Genomic DNA, 23,531 nt, shown 5'->3' on the forward strand with positions numbered 1-23,531 from the left:
AAATAATAGTTGAAAACTTCCAAATATTTGGCAAAAGACAAGTATTTACATACATTTACATAGTATTCTATTTAAAACAGGTCTACTGGCACAGCAAATCCCAAAAAGGAAAACCGCACCCAGGCACATCATAATCAAAGTGATGAAACCAAGTGTAAAGAAAATATTTTGAAAGCAACTGGCAGAAAACAATACTTTGTATATAGGAGAACCAAAGATTTCAGTGATGGCAGATTTCTCATCAGAAACCATGGAGCAACATTTATAAAGTGCTTTAAAAAAGCAGCAAAACTGTCAACACAGAATCCTTTATCCAGCAAATATATTCTTTAGGAAAGAAGATGAAATAAAGAGATTTTCTTTTTTCTTTACTTTTTTTTTTTTTTTTTAATGAGATGGAGTCTTGCTCTGTTGCCCAGGCTAGAGTGCAGTGGTGTGATCTCAGCTCACTGCAACCTCCACCTCCTGGTTCAAGCAGTTCTCCTGTCTGAGCCTCCCAAGGAGTAGCTGGGATTACAGGTGCGTGGTACCATGCCTGGCTACTTTTTTTGTATTTGTAGTAGAGAGGAGTTTCACCATGTTGGTCAGGATGGTCTCGAACTCCTGACCTCAGGTGATCCACCTGCTTCGGCCTCCCAAAGTGCTGGGATTAGAGGCATGAGCCACCATACCTGGCTGAAATAAAGACATTTTCAGAAGAAGGAAAGCTATAATAATTCATTGCTAGTAGTCCTCCTGTAACAGAAATGCTAAAGGAAGTTCATGGGGATGGAAAATGATTGCAAAGAAGGAAGAGCAACCAAAATGGCAAATCTCTGGATAAACCAAATAAATTTATATGTTTGTTAAAATATATGTAACTGCTGAAACAAAAACTTTATAACATCATCTGATGGGATTTTCAATGCATGTAGATGTAATACAGATGAAAACTGCATCCTCACCAAGGGGACAGTAAACGGACCTACATGGTAAGGTTTCTAAATTTCACTTGAAGTGGTAAAAATTCTAAGTAGGTTACAAAAAGTTTAGTATGTAATGATCATCTCTAGAGCAACCATTTTAAAAAACTATGCAAGGAGATATGTTTAAAAAGCCAGCATATAAAGTGGAATTTGGAAAAATAATTAATTCAAAATAAAGTCAGCAAGGAAAACAAGTGTAAAGAAAGTAAGAGACCAACAAGAAAAATTAATGACAAAATGGTACACTTAAATCCAGCTGTATCAAAAATTACAGTAGGCCAGGTGTGGTGGCTAATGTCCATGATCCCAACACTTTAGGAGGCTGAAGCAGGAAGATTACTTGAGGCCAGGAGTTCAAGATCAGACTGGGCAATGTAGTGAGGCCCTGTATCTGCATAAAATTTAAAATAAAAGAATTAGCCAACCATGGTAGTGCATGCCTGTAGTCCTGGCTACTCAGGAGGCTGACGTGGGAGGATCATTAGAGTCCAGTAGTTTGAGACTGCAGTGAGCTGTGATCATACCACTGTACTCCAGCCTGGACCACTGAGCAAGACCCTGTCCCTAAAAATAAAAATAAAAAACAATTACATTAAATGTAAATGGTCTAAATATGGCAACTAAAACACATAGATTGGAATTTTTTTTTTTTTTTTTTTGGATTGACTCTCACTCTCATGCAGGCTGGAGTGCAGTGGCATGATCCTGGCTCACTGCAACCTCCACCTCCCAGGTTCAAGTGATTCTCCTGCCTCAGCCTCCTGAGTAGCTGAGATTACAGGCATGTACCACCATGCCTGGCTAATTTTTTCTTTCTTTTTATTAGAGATAGGGTTTCACCCTTTTGCCCACGCTGGTCTTGAACTCCTGTCCTCAACTGATCTGCCTGTCTTGGCCTCCTAAAGGACTGGAATTACAGGCATGAGCCACCGTGCCCGGCCAGATGGATTTTTTTTTAACCTAAATTATACGCTATCTGTACAAGCCATTTATGATACAATGGTACATGCAGGGTAAAAAGTAAAAGGTTGGAAAAAGATACTCCATGCAAACACTAAAAAGAAGAAGAAAACGGGACAAAGCTGGAGTGGTTATTTTGCTGTCAGACAAAGCAAACTTCAGAACAATGAATATTACCTGTAATTTATTTTTTAATTAATTAATTAATTTATGAGACAGGGTCTCATTGTATTGCCCAGGCCTAGAGTGCAGTGGCTATTCACAGGCACAGTCCTGGCACACTACAGCCCTTGAACTTAGGCTCTTAACCCATCCTCCTGCCTCAGCCTCCTAGGTAGCTGAGCCTACAGGTGCATGCCACTGCACCCAGTTCCCCTGTGATTTATTATTGCATTTCATAGACTGGATACCAAGCTCAGAGAGAGAGTAATCTGACCAAAGTCACACAGCTAGAAACTAAATTGGAATTTAAGGGAACACTTTCTAGCTATTAGGACTCTCTGAAAATGTATTCATGCAGTGCTTTGTTTTGATTTTGAGACAGTCTTGCTCTGTGGCCCAGGTGGAGTGCAGTGGTATGATCATGGCTCACTGCAGCCTCGACTTCCTGGGCTCAAGCAATCCTCCCACCTTAGCCTCCTGATTAGCTGAGACTACAGGCACATGCCAACACACCTGGCTCGTTTTTTATTTTTTTGTAGAGATGAGTCTCCTCCTGCCTCAGCCTCCCAAAGTGCTAGGATCACATGTGTGAACCACCATGCCTCGCCTTTATTCCTATTTAGATGTCACCAAAAGCAGCCCCAGACTCAAACTGGGGCCTGTGTCTCACATTCTAATTGTTATATTCTTTCCCCAGTGCAGCATGTACCCTTAACTTACAAAACCCTCGTTTTGTGCCAAAAAAGTAATTAGACTTATTTTTACCATAAAATTTCCAAACACTCAGAAGTAAAGGAAATAGTAGGATGAAAATCTATATACCCAGCTTACAAAGTCCTCCAAGTCAACACTATCAAGATTTGCCTCTGTTGCTTCATCCATCCTTTAATTTCTTTGCTGGAGCATTTTAAAGCAAATATCAGACATATCCTTTCATGTCTCACACTTCGATATGCAGCTCTAAAAATAAGGACAGTGAAGAGGAATATTGTAAAATATATGAAAATATTGTGGTAATATTGTGACCAATATGTCATAAAAACTTAGCAAACTGATGCAGGAACAGAAAACCAAATACCACATGCTCTTATAAATGTGGGAGCTAAATGATGAGACACATGGACACAGATTGGGGAACACCACACTGGGACTTTTGGAGGGTGGAGGGTGGAAGGAGGTAGAGGATCAGGAGAAATAATGAATGGGTACTAGGATTAATACCTGCGTGATGAAATAATCTGTACAACAAACCCCTATAACACAGTTTACCTATATAACAAACCTGCACTTGGACCCCTGAAGTTAAAAGTTAAAAAAAAAAAAAAGATAGCTGGGCACAGTGGCTCATGCCTGTAATCCCAGCACTTTGGGAGGCCAAGGTGGGGTGGATCACTTGAGGTCAGAAGTTTGAGACCAGCCTGGCCAACGTGGTGAAACCCTGTCTCTACTAAAAATGCAAAAATTAGCCAGGCGTGGTGGTGCATGCCTGTAATCCCAGTTACTCAGGAGGCTGAGGCAGGAGAATCACTTGAACCCGGGAGGTGGAGGTTGCAGTGAGCCGAGATCATGCCACTGCACTCCAGCCTGGGACAACAAAGTGAGACTTCATCTAAAGAAAAAGAAAAAAAAGTGTTTTAAAGAAGACTTGTACTGCAATCAATACCATCAAGAAACTGAAAAGACAATCTGCACAATGGGAGAATATATTGCAAATATTTGCAAATTATCTGTTAATTTGTATTGAGACTATACAAAGAATTCTCACAGTTGAAATGAGCACAGGATTTGAGAAGACATTTCTCCAAAGGAAATATATAAATGACCGATAAGTACCTGAAAATAGGCTCAACATTATTAGTAGGGAAATGCAAATCAAGATAATGAGGTAGTACTTCATATCTACTAGGATTATAATTAAAAACAACACATAATAACAAGGAGTACTGGTGAGGACGGGGGGAAACTGGAATCTTCATACACTGCTGGTAGGAATGAAAGATGGTACAGCTGCTTTGCAAAACTGGCAGTTCCTCACACAGTTAAACAGAGTTACTATATGAACAAGTTAGTTCCACTCCTAGGTATGTACACAGATATGTACGCAGAAATGTGTTCATATACGTCCACGCAAAACTTGTCAATAAATGTTCATAGCAGCATTATTCATAAAAGACAAAATGTGGAAACAACCCGAATGTCCATCAGCTGTTGAATGGACACACATAAAATGTGGTATATACAAACTGGAATTTATTCCAACATAAGAAGGAAGAAAGTACTGATACATGCTAAAACATGGATGAATTTTGAAAACATGCCAAGTGAAAGAAGCCAGATACAAAGATCATACACACAGTCTGTGATTCTATTTACATCAAATTCCAGAATAGGCAAATTCATGAGACAGAAAGTAGATGAATTGTTGCCTGGGGGTAGGAAGGGGGTAAATGGAGAGTGATTGCTTTGGAGTGATGAAAAATATTTTATCTGAAAGGCTGGGCAAGAATCGCTCCCCTTTGTATTATGTGTCAGGTGATGATAGTTATCCTAACTCTACCACTGGCAGATTGAGTTTTTTGGTCACAGAAGCCGAAAATGGCAGAGCTTTGTTGCTAATTCTGATCACTAGTTTGGCATCAGAAAGTAATGAGTTAAGGAGGGCTAGAAAGACAGTGGATGGGAGAACCCAGTTGCTGGGAGCGTTTTCTGAGTGAACACTGGTAGAGAGACAGAAGGGGAGAAGAAAACTTCAGGTTATCTGCTCGGTAACTGTACAAAAACTTTTTTTTTTTTTTTTGACAGAGTCTACCTCTATCGCCCAGGCTGGAGTGCAGTGGTGCGATCTCGGCTCACCTCCACCTCTCTGGTTCAAGCCATTCTTGTGCCTCAGCCTCTCTAGTAGCTGGGATTACAGGCGCGCACCACCATGCCCGGATAATTTTTAAAATTTTCAGTAAGGACGGGTTTTCACCATGTTGGCCAGGATGGTCTCGAATTCCTGACCTCAAGTGATCCGCCCACCTCGGCCTCCCAAAGTGCTGGGAGTACAGGCGTAAGCCACCGTGCCCGGCCAGAAACACTGATTTTTATCAGTAATGATTCCACATCCTTTTAGGATATTACTAACATTTAAAAGAAAATATATCCAACTTTTGAAATTCGTGCTCCACTCCAGCAACTGCTTTCAATCGGAGTTCCATCCTCCGCCGCAGTATTCCCTAACGCAGCGTTATCTTCAGAGCTACCACCTGCTTCCGAAACCTTTCGGAGGAGCGCTTGGCCAACACCTGCCCGGCGGAGCGGCCCGTAAGCGAACCTCGAACGCCAGCCTCTGCGCCTGCGTGCCGCGGCTCCATTTGGTTCCGCTTCGCTGGCGCCCGCCTTGCTCTTCCCCTGCCCGAGGCCTGTGGTTTGTGGAGTCGAATTTCCGTGCCGCCAGTGCCCGGTTAGCAGGGGCGCCAGGCGCTGGGCGCCTGCGCAGACGGCGGGCGTCATCACCATGGCAGCATCCGCTGGAGGCCCAGGTAAGCGCCAAGCACGTCTGTCTGGAGGTGGGGCGCTTTGAGAGGCTCCGCCGGCGGCACCCTCCCTTTGTGGGCTCCCGCGGTCCTCCTTGCTAGGAACCTAGGAGCGCGCCGCGCAGTACCGGGCGGCTGGGCTTGAAGCCGGCTCCGCACTCGGGGCGCGCCCCCGATCGCCTGGCGATGACCTTGGTTTGCCGGGTGGGCGTTAAGGGACAGGCGTTAGGGGGAGGTCGGAGAATGGCAGAGTCAGTGTCTTTTGAGGTCTTGGTTGAAAGGAAAGGAATGTGACGTTTCCCTAATTCCTTAATTTCCGCAGACCGCATGGGGGCGGTCTGGGTCAGTCGGTTCCTCTTTGGAAACTGGGGGAGGCTTGGGAATGCGGACGGTGGGCCGGGCCCGGCGTAGTCCGGCTGCTGAGCGCGCGGCCTGGAAACCTGGCAGAGTGCGGCTCGCTTGTTTCCCCTTGGAATCAAGTGCTTCAACTTGCGGGACAATAGTTCCGCTCTTGGAGGTTACAGTATCTTTTCTGTAAACTTAAGTAGTGGCATGAGACAACCTCAGTGACGCGTTCTTTCTTCAGTTTAGATTTTTTCCCTAATTGTAAAAATAATACACGCTTTCACCATTCTGACTAGCAGGCTGTATAAATACAGATTCTCTTCTGAATCGATGCACGGTTTACAGAATCTTCGAATAACACGTGTGTGTAAGCGAAAAATGTCCAGGTTCTGATAAATGCCATTATAGAACATTTATAAAGTATATTAGTATAGGGAAGTAGGAAAAAAAAATTCCCCAAATGCTGATACCCACAGGCACCACTACTAACTTTTTGGTATTTTCTAACAACCCTGACTCTTAAAAATAGAGTTAAGGTCATGGTAAACGTAATTTTTAAAATCCTGCCTCTTATAGTATTCCATGTCACCAAGGTTTTTATAAACATAATTTTGAATGACTGAATTGTTTTACACAATTATATTGTATACAATACAGTTATATTGTAATTAACCAGTCTCCTAATGTTGAACGTTAGTCAGTTGTTTCCTGTTTAGTTTTGTTAGAATTCATTCTGTAATAAACATTTTTACATTGTTCTTCCTCAGTTATGTTTTTGGTTTGTTTTTATCCTGGACATGATTCTTGTAACGGAAATTACTGGGTCAAAGGATGTGAACTTTTTTTTCTCTTTTTTAAGACCTGTGCTAAACCTCCATAGAACATTTTCTTCAGACCAGAGTTTTCCATTTTTAACTCTTGGGTTCTTTACTTCTCAGTATAAATCCTTTTAAAGCCTGGCTTTCCTAAGAATCCAAACAAATCTGGGACAAAGCCCACACTCAAGACTTACACCATTCTCACTCACAGGCTGTATAAATCCAGGTTCTCTTCTGAATCGATGCAAGGTTTACGGAATCTTGGAAAAAAATGTGTGCATAAGTGAAAAACGTCCAATTCCTGACAAATGCCATTTTTTAAAAAACAAATTTTCAGACTGGGCGCGGTGACTCACGCCTGTAATCCCAGCACTTTGGGAGGCCGAGGCGGGCGGATCACAAGGTCAGGAGATCAAGACCATCCTGGCTAACACGGTGAAACCCCATCTCTACTAAAAATACAAAATAACTAGCCGGGCGTGATGGCGGGCGCCTGTAGTCCCAGCTACTCGGGAGGCTGAGGCAGGAGAATGGCATGAACCCGGGAGGCGGAGCTTGCAGTGATTCGAGATCCTGCCACTGCACTCCAGCCTGGGCAAGAGAGAGACTCTGTCTCAAAACAAAAACAAAAACAAAAAAAACAAATTTTCTTCTCATTACCGAGTTATTGATAAAACTAATTCTTAACCAGATTCTTCTGTTATATGTCATTTTTCCCCCTTACTTAAAAAAAAAATACATTCTCAACATAAAAAAGTTAAAAAGGCACAATAGGATGTATAGTGAAAAGTTCCATCCTGGCCGGGCGTGGTGGTTTACGCCTGTAATCTGAACACTTTGAAAGGCAGGAGGATCGCTTGAGCTCTGGAGTTTGGATCAGCCTGGGCAACACAGGGAGGACTTGTCTCTACAAAAAATACAAATAAATTAGCCAGGTATGGTGGTGGCACATGCCTGTGGACCCAGCCACTCAGGAAGAGACTGAGGTGGGAGAATCGCTTGAGCCTGAGAGAGGCTGCAGTGAGCCAAGAATATGCCAGCCTGGGCAACAGAGCCAGAGCCTTAAAAAAAAATTAATAAATTTTTAAAAATCCTTACTGATGTATAATTTGCATACTATTAATATACAATTTACTCATTTAAAGAGTATAATTCAGTGGTTTTAGCTTATTTGTTTGATTTTAGCTTATTCACAGACTTGTGCAACAATTGCCACAATTTTAAAACATCTTCACCTTACAAAAAGAAACACTTCCCCATCCCCCACCCTTTAAACACAGAGCCACTATTCTACTTTCTATCTCTGAATTTGCCTATTCTGGATGTTTCATATAAATGGAATCACCCAACATAGACCCTCTTATGTCTGGCTGCTTCCGCTTGTCATAGTGTTTTCAAGATTCATCCATCTTGTAGCATGTTTCAGTACTTCTTTCCTTTTTATGGCCAGAAAAGGAATTGCATGAAACACCACATTTTGTTTATCCACTCATTAGTTGATGGACATTTGAGTTGTTTCCATCTTTTGGGTATAGTGAATAATGCTACTGTGAACATGCGTGTACAAGTGTTTGTGTGGACATATGGTACACTGTCTTTAATGGTAAGTCAATTCTGATAGTCGCTTTTGGAAACTGGAAGGAACCTTAACGATTGTCTCGTCCAGGGGTCAGCAAATAGCAAACTTTCTTTTTTAATTTTATTTTTAATTGACAAATAATAACTATATTTGTGAGGTATAATGTGATGTTACAATACATGTATACATGTTAGAATGATTAAGTCAGGCTAATTAATATATCCATCACCTCATATACTTATCATTTCTTTGTAATGAGAGCATTTAAAGTCTACTCATTTAGGAATTTCAAAATATATAATACACTATTACTAGTAGTAGTATTATTATTGAGACAGGGTCTTGCTCTGTCACCCAGGCTGGAGTACAGTGGTGCAGTCATGGCTCACTACAGCCTTGACTCCCTGGGCTCAAGTGATCCTCCTGCCTCAGCCTCCTGAGTAGCAGGGACTACAGGCACACACCACCATGCCCGGGTTATTATTATTTTATTTAGTAGTAGAGACAAGGTCTTGCTTCATTGCCCAGGCTTGTCTCGAACTCCTGAGCTTAAGCAGTCCTTCCGCCTCGACCTCCCAAAGTGCTGGAGTTACAGTTGTGAGCCAGCATGCCCAGAGTTATTAACTATAGTCACCATGCTGTGCAATAGATCTTGGGAACTTATTCCTCCTGTCTAACCAGAACTTTGTACCGTTTGACATATTCCCCTCCCATCCAGTTGCCCCGGCTGCATCCCTAGCCTCTGGTAACCACCACTCTACTTTCTACTCCTGTAAGCTCTACTTTTTGAAATTCCACATGTAAGACTGCATGTAAGACTATGCAGTGTTTTTCTTTCCATACCTGGCTCATTTCATTTAGCATACTGTCCTCCAGGTTTCTTCATTTGTCACAGATGACAGAATTTTCTTCTTTTTTAAGGCTGAATAGTACTCTATTGGGTATCTCTGCCACATTTTCTTTATCCATTTACCCACTAATGGCCCTTAGCTTGTTTCCATATCTTGGTGGTCAGCAAACTTTTTCTGTAAAGAGCCAGATATTAAATGTTGGGCTTTGCAGGGCATACATTTCTGTTCCAACTAATCAACTCTGCTATGGTAGCTGGAAAACAGCCACAGGTTGCACGGGAAAGGAGGTTGGGATAAATAGAGGGAGCACAGAGGTTTGGAGCAGCAACACTGTGATTCCATGTGATATTGTAGTGGTAGATACATGCCATTGTACAAGCATCCCTTGTTTTATTGTACTTCACTTTATTACACTTTGAAGATAATACTTTTTTTTTTTTTTTTTTTTTACAAATTGAAGGTTTGTGGCAACCTTGTATTGAGCAAGTCTATTGGTGCCGTATTTTTCAATAGCATGTGTTCACTTTGTGTCTGTCACATTTGGGGAATTCTTGCAATATTTCAAATTTAAAAATTATTATATTTTAAAAATTATTATATTTATTATGGTGATCTGTGATCAGTGATCTTTAAATGCTACAATAATAATTGTTTTGGGGCACCACAAAGTCAAACTGAATCTGTAAATGTGGCGTGTGAGCCTTGCCAGCTTGGGCAGTGCGTGCTGGCCGGCTTGGCGAGGATAAAAACTAAATACATAAATATGGTGTGTGTTCAGACTGCTTCGCCAACCAGCCATATTCCTGTCTCTCTCCCTCTCCTAGGGTCTTACTATTTCCTGAGACACAACAGTATTGAAATTAGGCTGGTTAATAACCATAGAATGGGCTCTAAGTGTTCACGTGAAAGGAAGAGTCACCTGTTTCTCACTTAAAATTGAAAGCTAGAGGGCTGGGCACAGTGGCTGTAATCCCAGCACTCTGGGAGGCTGAGGTCATCACATGAAGCCAGCAGTTCAAGACCAGCCTGGGCAACGTACCAAGACCTTGTCTCTACAAAAAATTTTAAAAATTAGCTGGCCGTGGTGGTACGCACCTGTAGTCCTAGCTACTTGGGATGCCGAGGCAGGAGGATCACTTGAGCCCATGAATTTCAGATTACAGTGAGCTATGATTGCACCACTACACTCCAGCCTGGGCAACAGAGTGAGACTTGTCTCTGAAAAAAAAACAAAAACAAAATCAAAAGCTAGAAATGATTAAGCTTAGCGTGAAAAACATTTTGAAAGCTGAGAGAGGCCTCTTGTGACAAACAGCTAAGTTGTCAATGCAAAGGAAAAGCTCTTGAAGAAAATTAGAAGTGCCACTCCATGGAAAACACAAATTATAAGAAAGCAAAACAGCCCTATTGCTGATATGGAGAAAGTCTGAGTGGTCTGGATAGGTCAAACCAGCCACAACATTCCCGTAAGCCAAAGCCTAATCCAGAGTAAGGCCCTAACTCTCTTCAATTCTGTGAAGACTGTGAGAAGTACAGAAGCTACAGAAGGGGAGCTGGAGATTCGCAGAGGTTGGTTCATGAGGTTTAAGGGAAAAAGCTGTTTCTACAACAAAAAATTTCGAGGTGAAGCAGCAGGTGCTGATAGGGAAGCTACAGCAAGTGATCCAGAAAATCTAGCTAAGATCATTGATGAAAGTAGCTATACTAACAGTAGATCTCTTTCTCTTTCTTTCTTTCTTTCTTTCTTTCTTTCTTTCTAGATAGGGTCTCCTTCTGTAACACAGGCTGGAGTACAGTGGCACGATCATGGCTCATTGCAGCCTTGATCTCCTGAGCTCAATCGATCCTCCCACCTCAGCCCCCCAAGTAGCTGGAACTATAGGCACATACCACTACAGCCTACTAATTTTTGTATTTTTTGTAGAGATGGGATTTTGTCATGTTGCCCCAGCTGGTCTTGAACTCCTGGGCTCAAGTGATCCTCCCACCTCAGCCTCCCAAAGTGCTGGGACTACAAGCATGAGCCACTGTGCAGGGCCAACAATAGATTTTCAGTGTAAATAAAATAGCCTTCTGTTGTAAGAAGATGCCATTAGAACTTTGATTGCTGGAGGGAAAAAGCCAATATTTGGCTTAAAAGCTTCAAAAGACAGGCTGACTTTCTTGTTAGGGCTAATGCAGCTGGTGACTTTAAGTGGAAGCCAGTGCTCATTTACTATACTGAAAATCACAGGGTACTTAAGAATTATGCTACATCTACTTCTCTGCCTGTGCTCTAGAAATGTAACAACAAAGCCTGGATGACAGCACATCTGTTTATAGCATGATTTACAGCATATTTTAAGCCCACTGTGGAGACCCACTGCTCAGGAAAAAAAAGATTTCTTTCAAGGTGTTACTGTTCATTGACAAGGCACCTGGTCACCCAAGAGCTCTGATGGAGATATGCAAAGAGATTGATGTTGTTTTCCTGCATGCTTGCGTCTATTCTGCAGCCCGTGGATCAAAGGGTAATCTTGACTTTCACATCTTATTATTTGAGAAATGTTTTGTAAATCAGTAGCTGCCATAGATAGTGATTTCTCTGATGAATGTGGGCAAAGAATCATCATCCTAGATTCCATCAAGAAGATTTGTGATTAATGGGAGAAAGTAAAGATATCAACTTTAACAGGAGTTTGGAAGAAGTTGATTCCAACTCTCATGAGTGACTTTGAGGGATTCAAGACTTCAGTAGAGGATGTAACTGCAAATGTGATAGAAATAGCAAGAGAAGGTGGGGCGCAGTGGTTCACACCTGTAATCCCAGCACTTTGGGAGGCTGAGGCAGGTGGATCATGAGGTCAGGAGATGGAGACCATCCTGGCTAACACAGTGAAACCCAGTCTCTACTAAAAATACAAAAAATTAGCCGGGCATGGTGGCAGGTGCCTGTAGTCCCAGCTACTCGGGAGGCTGAGGCAGGAGAATGGCGTGAACCCAGGAGGTGGAGCTTGCAGCGAACCGAGATAGCGCCACTACACTCCAGCCTGGGCGAAAGAGCGAGACTCTGTCTCAAAAAAAAAAAAAAAGAAATAGCAAGAGAACTAGAATTAGAATGGAGCCTGAAGATGTGACTATATTATTGCAATTTTATGATAAGACTTTAATGAACTAGGAGTTCCTTCTTATGTATGAGCAAAGACAGTAGTTTCTTGAGATGTAATCTACTTCTGGTGAAGATGCTGTGAACATTGTTGAAATGACCACAGATGATAAAGAATATTACATACACTTAGTTGTTAAAGCAGCAGCAGAGTTTGAGAGAATTGACTGTCATTTTGTAAGTTCTCCTGTGGGTACAATGCTATCAAACAGGATTGTGTGCTACAGAGAGATCTTTCATGAAAGGAAGAATCCACTGATATCAATAGCTTCATTGTCTTATTTTAAGAAATTGTCACAGCCACCACAGCCTTCAGCAACCACCACCCTGATTGGTCAGTAGCCATCAACATTGAGGCAAGACCCTCCACCAGTCAAAAGATTACAGCTAGCAGAAGGCTCAGATGATTGTTGCCACTTTTTAGCAATAAAGTGTTTTAAAATCAAGGTATGCACATTGTTTTTAGACATAATGCTATTGTACACCTAATAGGCTACAGTGTAACAGTGTAAACATAACTGTTATACATACTGGGAAACTAAAAATTGTGTGACTTGCTTTATTGTGATACTCACTTTATTCCAGTGGCCCATAACTGAACCTGCTATCTCAGATATACACCTAGACATCTGTCAAAACCTATAAAATGTATGACACCAAGAGTGAATTCTAATGTAAACTATGGACTTTAGTTAATAACAAAATGTCAGTATTGGCTCATCTAGTCTAACAGACATACCACACTAATGCAAGATGTTAAAAATTGGGGATTTTTAAATAAAAGCAATTTTGTAATTTCCAAAAAAACAAGAACTGGGGAAATTGAGGGAAGAGTGGGGATGATATGGGAACTTTGCTCTTTTTGCTAATTTTTTTTTTTTTTTTTTTTTGAGACGGAGTCTTGCTTTGTCACCCAGGCTGGAGTGCAGTGGCATGATCTCGGCTCACTGCAACCTCTGCCTCCTGGATTTGAGCTATTACCCTGCCTCAGCCTCCTGAGTAGCTGGGACTACAGACGTGAGCCACCACACCCTGCTAATTTGTGTATTTCTAGTAGAGAAGGGGTTTCACCATATTGGCCAGGCTGGTCTTAAACTCCTGACCTCATATGATCTGCCCACCTCGACCGACCAAAGTGCTGGGATTACAGGCATGAGCTACCATGCCCAGCCTAATTTTTTTCTGTAAATGAAAACTGCTTAAAAGGCCAGGCATGGTGGCTCACGCCTGTAATCTCAGCACTTTGGGAGACTGAGGGTGGCTGACTGCTTGAGGCCAGGAGTTTGAGACCAGCCTAGCCAACATGGTGAAACACCATTTCTACTAAAAATACAAAAAGTAGCCAATGTGATGGCGCATGCATGCCGGTAATCTCAGCTGCTCGGAAGGCTGAAGCACAAGAATCACTTGAACACAGGAGGCGGAGATTGCAGTGAGCTGAGATCATCCCCCTGCACTCCAGCCTGAGTGACAGAGCAAGACTGTCTCAAAATAAATAGATAAATAAATAAACTGCTCAAAAACTCAATCTTAAAAAAGTTGCAACTATTTTTGCCTTTCTCTTGGCCCTGTTTTCAGAGTTCCAGCCTGTTTAAATAATAATACTAAGACCCTAGATCATAGGTAATTGGATCCTCTTTTAAGTTTTAAGATATATACAGTTGTGGCTTAAATACAAACTAACAATTTCACTTAGTAAAAGGGTAAGGAAAACTTTTTACTTTAAATGTTTTTAAATTCTAGAGTCCTGATATTTTATTATTACTTTGTAGGTTGCCTTTATAAAAATTCTGAATGCAGTATGTGTAGTTGAAAAGTGCTTTGGAAATATCCAATATGAACCATTAACCAACATTTAGGTTTTTCTGGTAACGTCATGCTTATCAGATCTCTAAATCATTTGGTGTATCTCAAAACCTTCAATTTTTTTTTTTTTTTTTTTGAGACGGAGTCTAGATCTGTCGCCCAGGTTGGAGTGCAGTGGCTGGATCTTAGCTCACTGCAAGCTCCGCCTCCCGAGTTCACGCCATTCTCCTGCCTCAGCCTCCCGAGTAGCTGGGACTACAGGCGCCCGCCACCTCGCCCGGCTAGTTTTTTGTATTTTTTTAGTAGAGACGGGGTTTCACCACGTTAGCCAGGATGGTCTCAATCTCCTGACCTCGTGATCCGCCCATCTCAGCCTCCCAAAGTGCTGGGAAAACCTTCATTTTTAACAGCCACATTAGTCATATATTCTATCATGCATATGTACTGATTTAATTATTTTCTTATTGTCAGACATTTGTTATAGCCAATCGATAATGTGCCTTCTAAAATGGCTACCTTAATATTTTAAAGAATGATGGCTATGTGTTGCCATCTTAGTATGAAAGGTCTATGACTCTATTATATGTGCCAAATAGGGCCATGTGTTTTGAGTGGGAGACTGCTTTGGGGATAGTGAATCCTCCACCTAACTGTCTTTTTTTTTTTTTTAATTCTGCAGCCCAGTATTAGAAGTGGTTGCTAAGTCCCTCGTATGTTAGTTAGAATTTGTCTTTATATGCCCCTCCATTCTCTGATCAAATTTTACTTTTTCTCAATATCCTATCAGCAGTTTCCGATAGCCATTTTTAGGTTTTGGGTTTTTGGTTTTTTGGGGGGGTTTTAAAAAATATGTTAGCTCATGTCTTTTATTAACTCATACACAATTACTTGTCTTCTGGTTTGTTGAAGCAGTAATCAGACAACATTTGCCACAATAATGTCTGTCAAAGTAGCTTGCCATAAACACTCCAGCACCATCTGAATGGCACTCTCGACAAAGGTGACTAATTTTGCCATTCTCATCCACCTTGTAGTATTTCAGGACCGCCAGCTTCACCTGCTTTCTCTTGTGTTTATTATTCTTGGGAGTGGTGTAAGACTTCTTCCTTTTCTTAGCACCACCACAAAGTCTCAACCCAAGATAAAGGGTAGACTCCTTTTGAATGTTGTAGTCAGACAGAGTACGTCCATCTTCCAGTTGCTGGCCAGCAAGGATCCGTCTTTGCTGATTAGGAGGAATTCCTAGATTTTGGCCTTTACCTTTTCTGTTGTGTCTGAGGGTTCAGCCTTGAGGGTGGTGGTCTTCCCCGGAAGGGATTTTACGAAATCTGCGTTTTGGTGGCAGCTCCACCACAGATGGCAGATGGGAAAAAAACAAACAAAAAAGGAAGAAGCAGTTTCAGATTTTTAACTGTTGTTAGGCAGAGTTAACAAACAAATAATTAACAGAGGAAAGATTCTCATGCTTGGGGACCTTGCAGCCACTTGCTAGGCTCTTAATAAACATTCGGAGCATGAACAAGGATTAGGGAGGTAAAATTATGGACACCTTTTGTTCAGCATTTTCTTCCTGTATGTTATGATATAGTATGGAGTGGATCTGGGTTCAGATATTTTTGCTACCACTTATCTTAGTCTTTGTTAACTCACAAATTTTAATGCTTAATCAAGAGAAAATGTGTTATACCAAAAAGTAGTTGAAGGATATGAGAATTACGTATATTGCACATGCTAGATAAACTTATGAATCCTAATTCAAGAGATTACTTGCTCACTCATATAGATGTTGCTCAGAATAATCTGAAGGTAGATATGCAGTAAAATATGCAATTTAAATATTAAATTGTTAATATAAATGTAGAATGGGGCTTCAGGTAGAGAAAACAAGTGAGTAAAACTTAGAATTTTAAATATAGCTTTGACTTTACCTCAGTTTTCCTTATATTTCTGGGACCAGGATTGTAGAGAACATCATATGTAATTTCCAGCTTTTAAATATCCACTTGAGTTTTAGTTTCTTCCTGCATTCTTATGCTTCTAATGTTCAGACTATCCTATATGTCTACTAATTATAATATATAACATGTTTATATTACATACTTGCCACATCATAATACTTGTTCTCTATTTTTAAAATCTTATATTTTTCCCAATCTAACTACTTTGTTATTATCCCTCAATATCTTGTCTGTGCTTTATTAAATTTTTTTTCCACCCCATAACTCAGCAATCCCTTTCCCGGTCATATACCCAAAGGAAATGAAATCATCACTTTGTAAAGATATCTGCACCCCCATGTCCATTGCAGCATTATTTACAGTAGCCAGGGTATGGAAACAACAAGTGTTTGTTGATAGATGAGTGAATAAATAGACTGTGGTACACAGATAAAATGGAATATTATTCAGTCCTAAAGAAGAATGAGAACTTGCCATTTTCCACAACATAGATGAGCCTGGAGGACATTATGCTAAGTAAAATAAGCCAGACACGGAAAGAAAAATAGTGCATGATCTCACTTATATCTGGAATTAAAAAATCAAATATAACAGAAATAGATGACAAAACAATGGCTACGGGGAGGAGGGACACAGAGGAAATGGGGAGATGTAGGTTAGAGAATACAGAACAGATATGTAAGATGAGCAAGTTGCCTCTTTTTCCGGCTGGAACCGTGGAAGGTGTAGAAGACAAGAAAGTTCCTGCTGTGCCAGAAACCCTTAAGAAAAAGCAAAGGAATTTCGCAGAGCTGAAGATCAAGTGCCTGAGAAAGACGTTTGACCAAAAGATGCTTCAAAAGGCAAGGAGGAAGCTTATCTATGAAAAAGCAAAGCACTGTCTCAAGGAATATAGGCAGATACACAGAACTGAAATTCGAATGGCAGGGATGGCAAGAAAAGCTGGCAACTTCTGTGTACCTGCAAAACCCAAATTGGCATTTGTCTTCAGGATCAGAGGTGTCAGTGGTGTGAGCCCAAAGGTCCAAAAGGTGTTACAGCTTCTTCGCCTTCATCAAATCTTCACTGGAACCTTTGTGAAGCTCAACAGGCTTCAGTTAACATGCTGAGGATTGTAGAACCATATACTGCTTGGGGATACCCAAATCTGAAGTCAGTAATCTACAAGTGTGGTTATGGCAAAATCAATAAGAAGCGAATTGTTTTAACAGATAACACTTTGATTGCTCGATCTCTTGGTAAATACGGCATCATCTACATGGAAGATCTGATTCATGAGATCTATACTGTTGGAAAACACTTCAGAGAAGCAAATAACTTCCTGTGGGCCTTCAAATTATCTTATCCATGAGGTGGAATGGAGAAAAAGACCATCCATTTTTTATTTTATTTTATTCTATTTTATTTTATTTTATTTTTGAGACAGAGTCTTGCTGTGTCATCTAGGCTGGAGTGCAGTGGCGTGATCTCAGCTCACTGCAACCTCCGCCTCCCATGTTCAATTGATTCTCCTGCCTCAGCCTCTGGAGTAAGTGGGATTACAGGTGTGTGCCACCACACCTGGCTAATTTTTTTTTTGTATTTTTGTTAGAGACAGGGTTTCACCATGTTGGCCATGCTGGTCTCGAACTCCTCACCTCAAGTAATCTGCCTGCCTCAGCCTCCCAAAATTCTGGGATTACAGGTGTGAGCCACTGCACCTAGCTGAGAGACCACCGATTTTGTAGAAGGGAGAGATGCTGGCAGCAGGGAGGACCAGATCAACAGGCTTATTAGAAGAATGAACTAAGATATCTACCATGATTATTTTTCTAAGTTGGTTGGTTAATAAACAGTACCTGCTCTCAAATTAAAAAAAAAAAAAAGATGAACAAGTCAAGATCTAATGTGTAACATGAGGACTCCAGATTGTACTGTATATAAGGGATTCATGTTAAATGAGATTTTAGCTGTTCTTGCCACACACAGAGAAAATAGATATGTGAGATGATGGATATGTTAATTTGCTTCATTATAGTAACCTTTTTACTATCTATCTATATCACATAACAGCATATGTGTATCTTAAATATATACAACAAAATTAATTTTAAAAATTTTACCCTATAAAAAACAATATTAATTTACATGTAAATACTGTTATTTTAGGATCTTGGAGTGAAAATATACTGGAGTATTTTCTGAGAAATAGCCAGATTACAGCAGAAGATGGCGCTGAGATCACCTGGTATCATGCAGCTAACCACAAGGCACAAATGAATGAGGCACTGAAAAGTAAGTTAGTACAGTTACTTGTAATTTACTTTGGATAATAGATTAATTCAACTCCTTTTTTGATATCTAGGTATATTTTCAGATACTAGAGACAGGTGATCCAAGTGTAAGTTCCAAGCTGACATGAGTATTTTATTTATTTTTATTTATTATTTAATTATTATTTATTCATTTTTAGAGATATAGTCTGTCTCTGTTGCCCAGGCCGGAATACAAAGGTGTAATCACAGCTCATTGCAGGCTCACACTCCTGGGCTCAGGCAATCTGTGAGCCACCACACCAGGCTGAACATTTTTATAAAGTGTTTCATTTTGTTTACAAAATGGACAAATTGCATAATGGAAGAATTTTCTTATTTTCCAGAAGCAATTTGCCTGTTATGTGTGATTCAAAACTCTCATATATTATTATATTTTCTTATATATCTAGTGATTTGAGTAAAGCTTTTAAGATCAGGACCATGTATCTTACATATTTTTATGTCTTTCGTCATGTATTAATGAGAAACCCACTCAATATTTGTTCAGTGGATGGATGAAGCCATTGTATACCAATTTATAATTAATAAATAATTGGGCAATATTTATGCCTAAGCTAGAAATCAAGCCTTTGGTTTACTGATTCAACCTGTAATCATTGTATGTATATCCCTTCATTGTACAGATGAACATTATAGCAGTGTTTCTCAGCCTTTTCCTACAAAGTGCTCTTGTTGGCTGCAGCCGGGAAGGAGAATGAAAGCATATCACCACAGGGCTGGGGCAGAGCTTGCAGTATGTGGTCCAACAGGAAATTACCTTGAAGTTCCATATTTTATTGTAAAAATGTATGCATTTTTGCATCCTAATCCATTATATATCTGAGCTTCTTTTATTGTCAAAACACTGTTTTAAGTTGTATTTTTCTCCTCAAAAGGAAGAACTTCGTCTTGTTTCATATTGAATCCTTAATGCCTAAAACAGTACATAGCATATAATAACTACACAATGATTATTTAGTAAATGAATTTTGGCAAAATTGATGCCTCAGGAAATGGTTGATTAATGATTGCCAGGAACTGTAAGGAGTCAATGCTAATGAGTACAGAGTTTCTTTTTTGGATGATGAAATTTTTCTAGAATTAGAGAGTGGTGATAGTTGCATAACCTTCTGAATACACTAAATAAAAACCACTAAAGGGTTCACTTTAAAAGGGTGAATTTTATAGTATGTAAATTATGTCTCAGTTTTTAAAAATGAAAAAATGATAGGAAGAAATAAAACCATTATTCACAGACAATATGATTGTATATATAGGAAACAAGATTCTATAGATAAATGATCATAATAAATAGGTGAACTTAGAAAATCTCAGGATGTGATCAGGGGCTGCTGGCTCATGCCTGTAATCCCAGCACTTTGGGAAGCCAAGGTGGGTGGATCATTTGACCCCAGGAGTTCAAGATCAACCTAGGCAACATAGTGAGACCCTGTCTTTACAAAAAATAGAAAAATTAGCCAGGCATGGTGGCATATACCTGCAGTCACAGCTACTCAAGAAGCTGAGGCAGGAGGATCGATTGAGCCCATGAGGTAGAGGCTGCAGTGAGCTGTGATCGCGCCATTGCATTCGGCCTAGGTGACAGAGTGAGACCTTGTCTCAGAAAAAAAAAAAATCTCAGGATTCAAGGTCAAAATAGAAAATAAATTCTGTTTAACAACTGAAAATCCAGAAATACAACTTAAAAAAATTATACAATTTGTATAATAATAGTATATACAATTTATATAATAATAGTATATACAAAGCCCTTTTGCCGTCATAGCCTGGGGATGGTGAAAAGTTACTTCGGTCTGCTGAACAGGAGTTGATGAAGCAAGGCAAAGTCTGGCCATGGTCACAAGCTGGAGCTCCTGTGGGTGAGGCAACATATGCCTTGATATACAGACTTCCTCCTCTGGCTGTCCCTGTTATATGAGACTATTAGAGCCATGCAGTCTCCCATGCAGAAGTGTGCCCTCACTTTTAAAAGTGAGCTATGGATGGGAGAGTAGGGAGAGGGGCTGGGCGGTTTCTATATCTTCTGTGTCTCCATGCCAGGTCTCCCTCTCGTTAGGACTCTTAATATTAGTCTATCCAACTGCTTATTGGTGTTTCCACTTAGAGATCTCTCATGCGTCTCAAATTTATGTTATTTGAATTGAGATTCTTGACTATATTTACTAACCTGCACTTCCTATGATCTTTCCTGTCTCCGGAAATGGCACCACAATCTACTTAAATGTTTCAACCAGAAATCTAGGAGTCATTTATTCTCTCCTTTCTATTTTTTTTTTGAGACGGAGTCTTGCTCTGTCGCCCAGGCTGGAGTGCAGTGGCCCCATCTCAGCTGACTGCGAGCTCCGCCTCCCGGGTTTACGCCATTCTCCTGCCTCAGCCTCCCGAGTAGCTGGGACTACAGGCGCCCGCCACCATGCCCTGCTAATTTTTTTATTGTATTTTTTAGTAGAGACAGGGTTTCACCGTGTTAGCCAAGATGGTCTCGATCTCCTGACCTCGTAATCCGCCGGTCTCGGCCTCCCAAAGTGCTGGCATTACAGGCTTGAGCCACCGCGCCTGGCCTTCGCTCCTTTCTTTATTGTTGTATCTGATATAGCATCCAGTCATTATGATTCTATTCCAAAATACATTTTGAATTAGTCCACATCTCTCCATCTTTCTTATCATTATCCTAGAAGCCACCAGGATTTCTTGCTCGTACTGCTGTAGTTTCCCATCTTTCATGTAGGAGACCTTAGGAACATACTTTACATGGGCCCAGAGACTCCTCAACTTGCCCATTGACCAATTTTTTTTTTCTGTCTATTGGAAATAATGGAATTAGCAAACTATTACTTTTTTTTTTTTTTTTTTGAGTCTCAATCTGTCGCCAGGCTGGAGTGCAGTGGCGTGCTCTAGGCTCACTGCAACCTCCGCCTCCTGGGTTCCAGCCATCGTCCTGCCTCAGCCTCCGAGTAGCTGGGACTACAGGCGTGTGCCACCATGCCCAGCTAATTTTTGTATTTTTAGTAGAGATGGCGTTTCACCATGTTGGCCAGGATGGTCTCCATCTCCGGATCTCGTGATCTGCCCGCCTTGGCCTCCCAAAGTGCTGGGATTAGACTATTACTCTTAAATGAAAAATTCCAAGCTTTCATGCCCCTTCATAACCACATTGATAAAGGAAACCTACAACCCCTTTCCCCAGCTTCATCCTGGGAAAATAATAAAAGACTAGATCATCTATTTTTCCGCAAATTCACTTGCCCTATTGTCCTTGCAGAGGTTTTGCATAGGGTAAAAGAACAACTTCTCTGTATCTACCCTCCCCCTGGCGAGATAAGCCACACAAACATCAGGACTCAGTACTATTCACATGATTGAAGAATTCCACCTTTGGCAGAGGGCTGGAAACTGTTTGGATAGTACCTGGACATTGCTTAGAATTGCATTTGATAGAGAATAAAAGGAGTATAAAACTCTTTGATTGGTCTTGGTGTTTTGGTGTTTATTTTTTTTGTTTGTTTGTTTAATTTTTGTAGAGTCTGGTCTCAAACTCCTGGCTTCAAGCAATCCTCCTGCCTTAGCCTCCCAAAGTGCTGGGATTACAGGTGTGAGCATCACACCCAGCCATTTTGTTATTTTATGCTTTGCCTCACTGTAATTAAAAGAGCCTAAATATGGTGTAGCTTAGAGAAGAGAGACATAGCAAACATCTATTGAGTTCTTACTGCATCACCAGTCCCCTTTTCTTTCTTCCTATAAGAACTTTTTTTTTTTTGAGACATCTCGCACTGTCGCCTGGGCTGGCTGGAGGGCAATGGTGCAATCTCAGCTTACTGCAACCTCTGCCTCCCAGATTCACACAATTCTTCTGCTTCAGCCTCCTAAGTAGCTGGGATTACAGGCTCACACCACTACACCCAGCTAATTTTTTGTATTTTTAGTAGAGACGAGGTTTCACTGTGTTGGCCAGGCTGGTCTCGAACTCCTGACCTCGTGATCCTCCTGCCTCAGCCTCCCAAGGTGCTGGGATTACAGGCGTGAGCCACCACATCCAGCCAAGAACTTTACTTTTATTAAGGTATCCATTTCTGCTCCATACAAGCATATGGAAACTGATTTCATTTGTAGCTCCAGGGGTGGATTACCATAAGTTAATCAGCACTTGAAGTTTTCCTGATGATTCATATTGTCCCCATGGTGGGCAAGTGATCAAACTGGGCACAATTAGACTCAAGTAAAGTAATTATATCTATAATTACCAAAGAAGTTTTATATCTTAAAATTGAAATATGTGAACATGAAAATATGTAGCCCCAGTGGTTATTGGTAGCTGTCTTAAAATCATGAGATGAAATTGCCTTACGACGAAGACAACACCAATGACAGTGAAGAAAAGAGACATGAAGATCACGATAACGTCACTGAGCTGCTGATTGTACCACACTTAAAGCTCACCTGACCCCTGGACTTTTAGTTATTTGAGATGATAAATCTGCTAGCTTGAATCTGAATTTCTCTTTATTTGCAGCCAGAAGCATCCAATAGATTTATGAGTCCATCCTAATGGGATAGATTATGTTCCCTGCTTCCACACTTGTCCCTGTCCAGTTTATTTTCCACCCAGCATCCAAAGTGGTATATTTAAACATAAATCAAGCCTCTTTATTGGTCCAAATGGTGTTCTGTTTAAAATCTTTAATATAATTGCTAGATGGAAACGTGTTTGGTTCTATTGCTCTGATTTCCAAGAGGAGAGGTTTTTTTCCCTAAAGGCTACTCGGGAGACTGAGGCAGGAGAATCGTTTGAACCTGGGAGACAGAGGCTGCAGTGAGCTGAGACTGTGCCACTGCACTCCAGCCTGGCAACAGAGCGAGACTCTGTCTGGAAAAAAATAAAAAATTTAAAAAGTCCATTTGGAGAAAGGGGTGCTATTTATTGGCACCTTCAAACCACCTCAATAACCTGAAGGCCCTGCATAGACTGGCCTGTGTCTCCAAGTCCACCTTCACGGTGTTTTCACATTCCTAGAAATTCCCACACTGGCCTCACAGCAGTGCCTCATGTGGCTACGCTCCCTCCTCCTTGGGCTGTCATACACATTCTTTCCTGGAAAGCTCTTTTCC

The 23,531-nt window shown here is 40.9% G+C and overlaps 1 protein-coding gene and 1 pseudogene across 5 annotated transcripts in view; one reads left to right on the top strand and one right to left on the bottom strand.

The window, feature by feature from the left end:
- The first annotated feature begins 4,990 nt into the window (after positions 1-4,990).
- FAM151B (family with sequence similarity 151 member B) overlaps positions 4,991-23,531 on the top strand; it is a 48,196-nt gene continuing 29,655 nt past the window's right edge. The window contains exons 1-2 of one of the 5 annotated variants that reach the window (XM_017959705.3): positions 4,991-5,611; positions 18,256-18,381. In XM_017959705.3, coding sequence (XP_017815194.1) covers positions 5,587-5,611; positions 18,256-18,381 — 151 coding nt within the window. In that variant the 5' untranslated portion in view covers positions 4,991-5,586. Of the gene's footprint in view, positions 5,612-11,574; positions 11,709-18,255; positions 18,382-23,531 lie in introns of those variants that run through there. The other 4 variants (XM_003899872.5, XM_017959704.3, XM_017959707.3 and 1 more) reach the window with 4 other exon arrangements.
- LOC116275016 lies at positions 15,034-15,879 on the bottom strand (annotated as a pseudogene).

This window comes from Papio anubis, chromosome 5 (assembly GCF_008728515.1).
Source record: "Papio anubis isolate 15944 chromosome 5, Panubis1.0, whole genome shotgun sequence".
Classification (NCBI taxonomy): domain Eukaryota; kingdom Metazoa; phylum Chordata; class Mammalia; order Primates; family Cercopithecidae; genus Papio; species Papio anubis.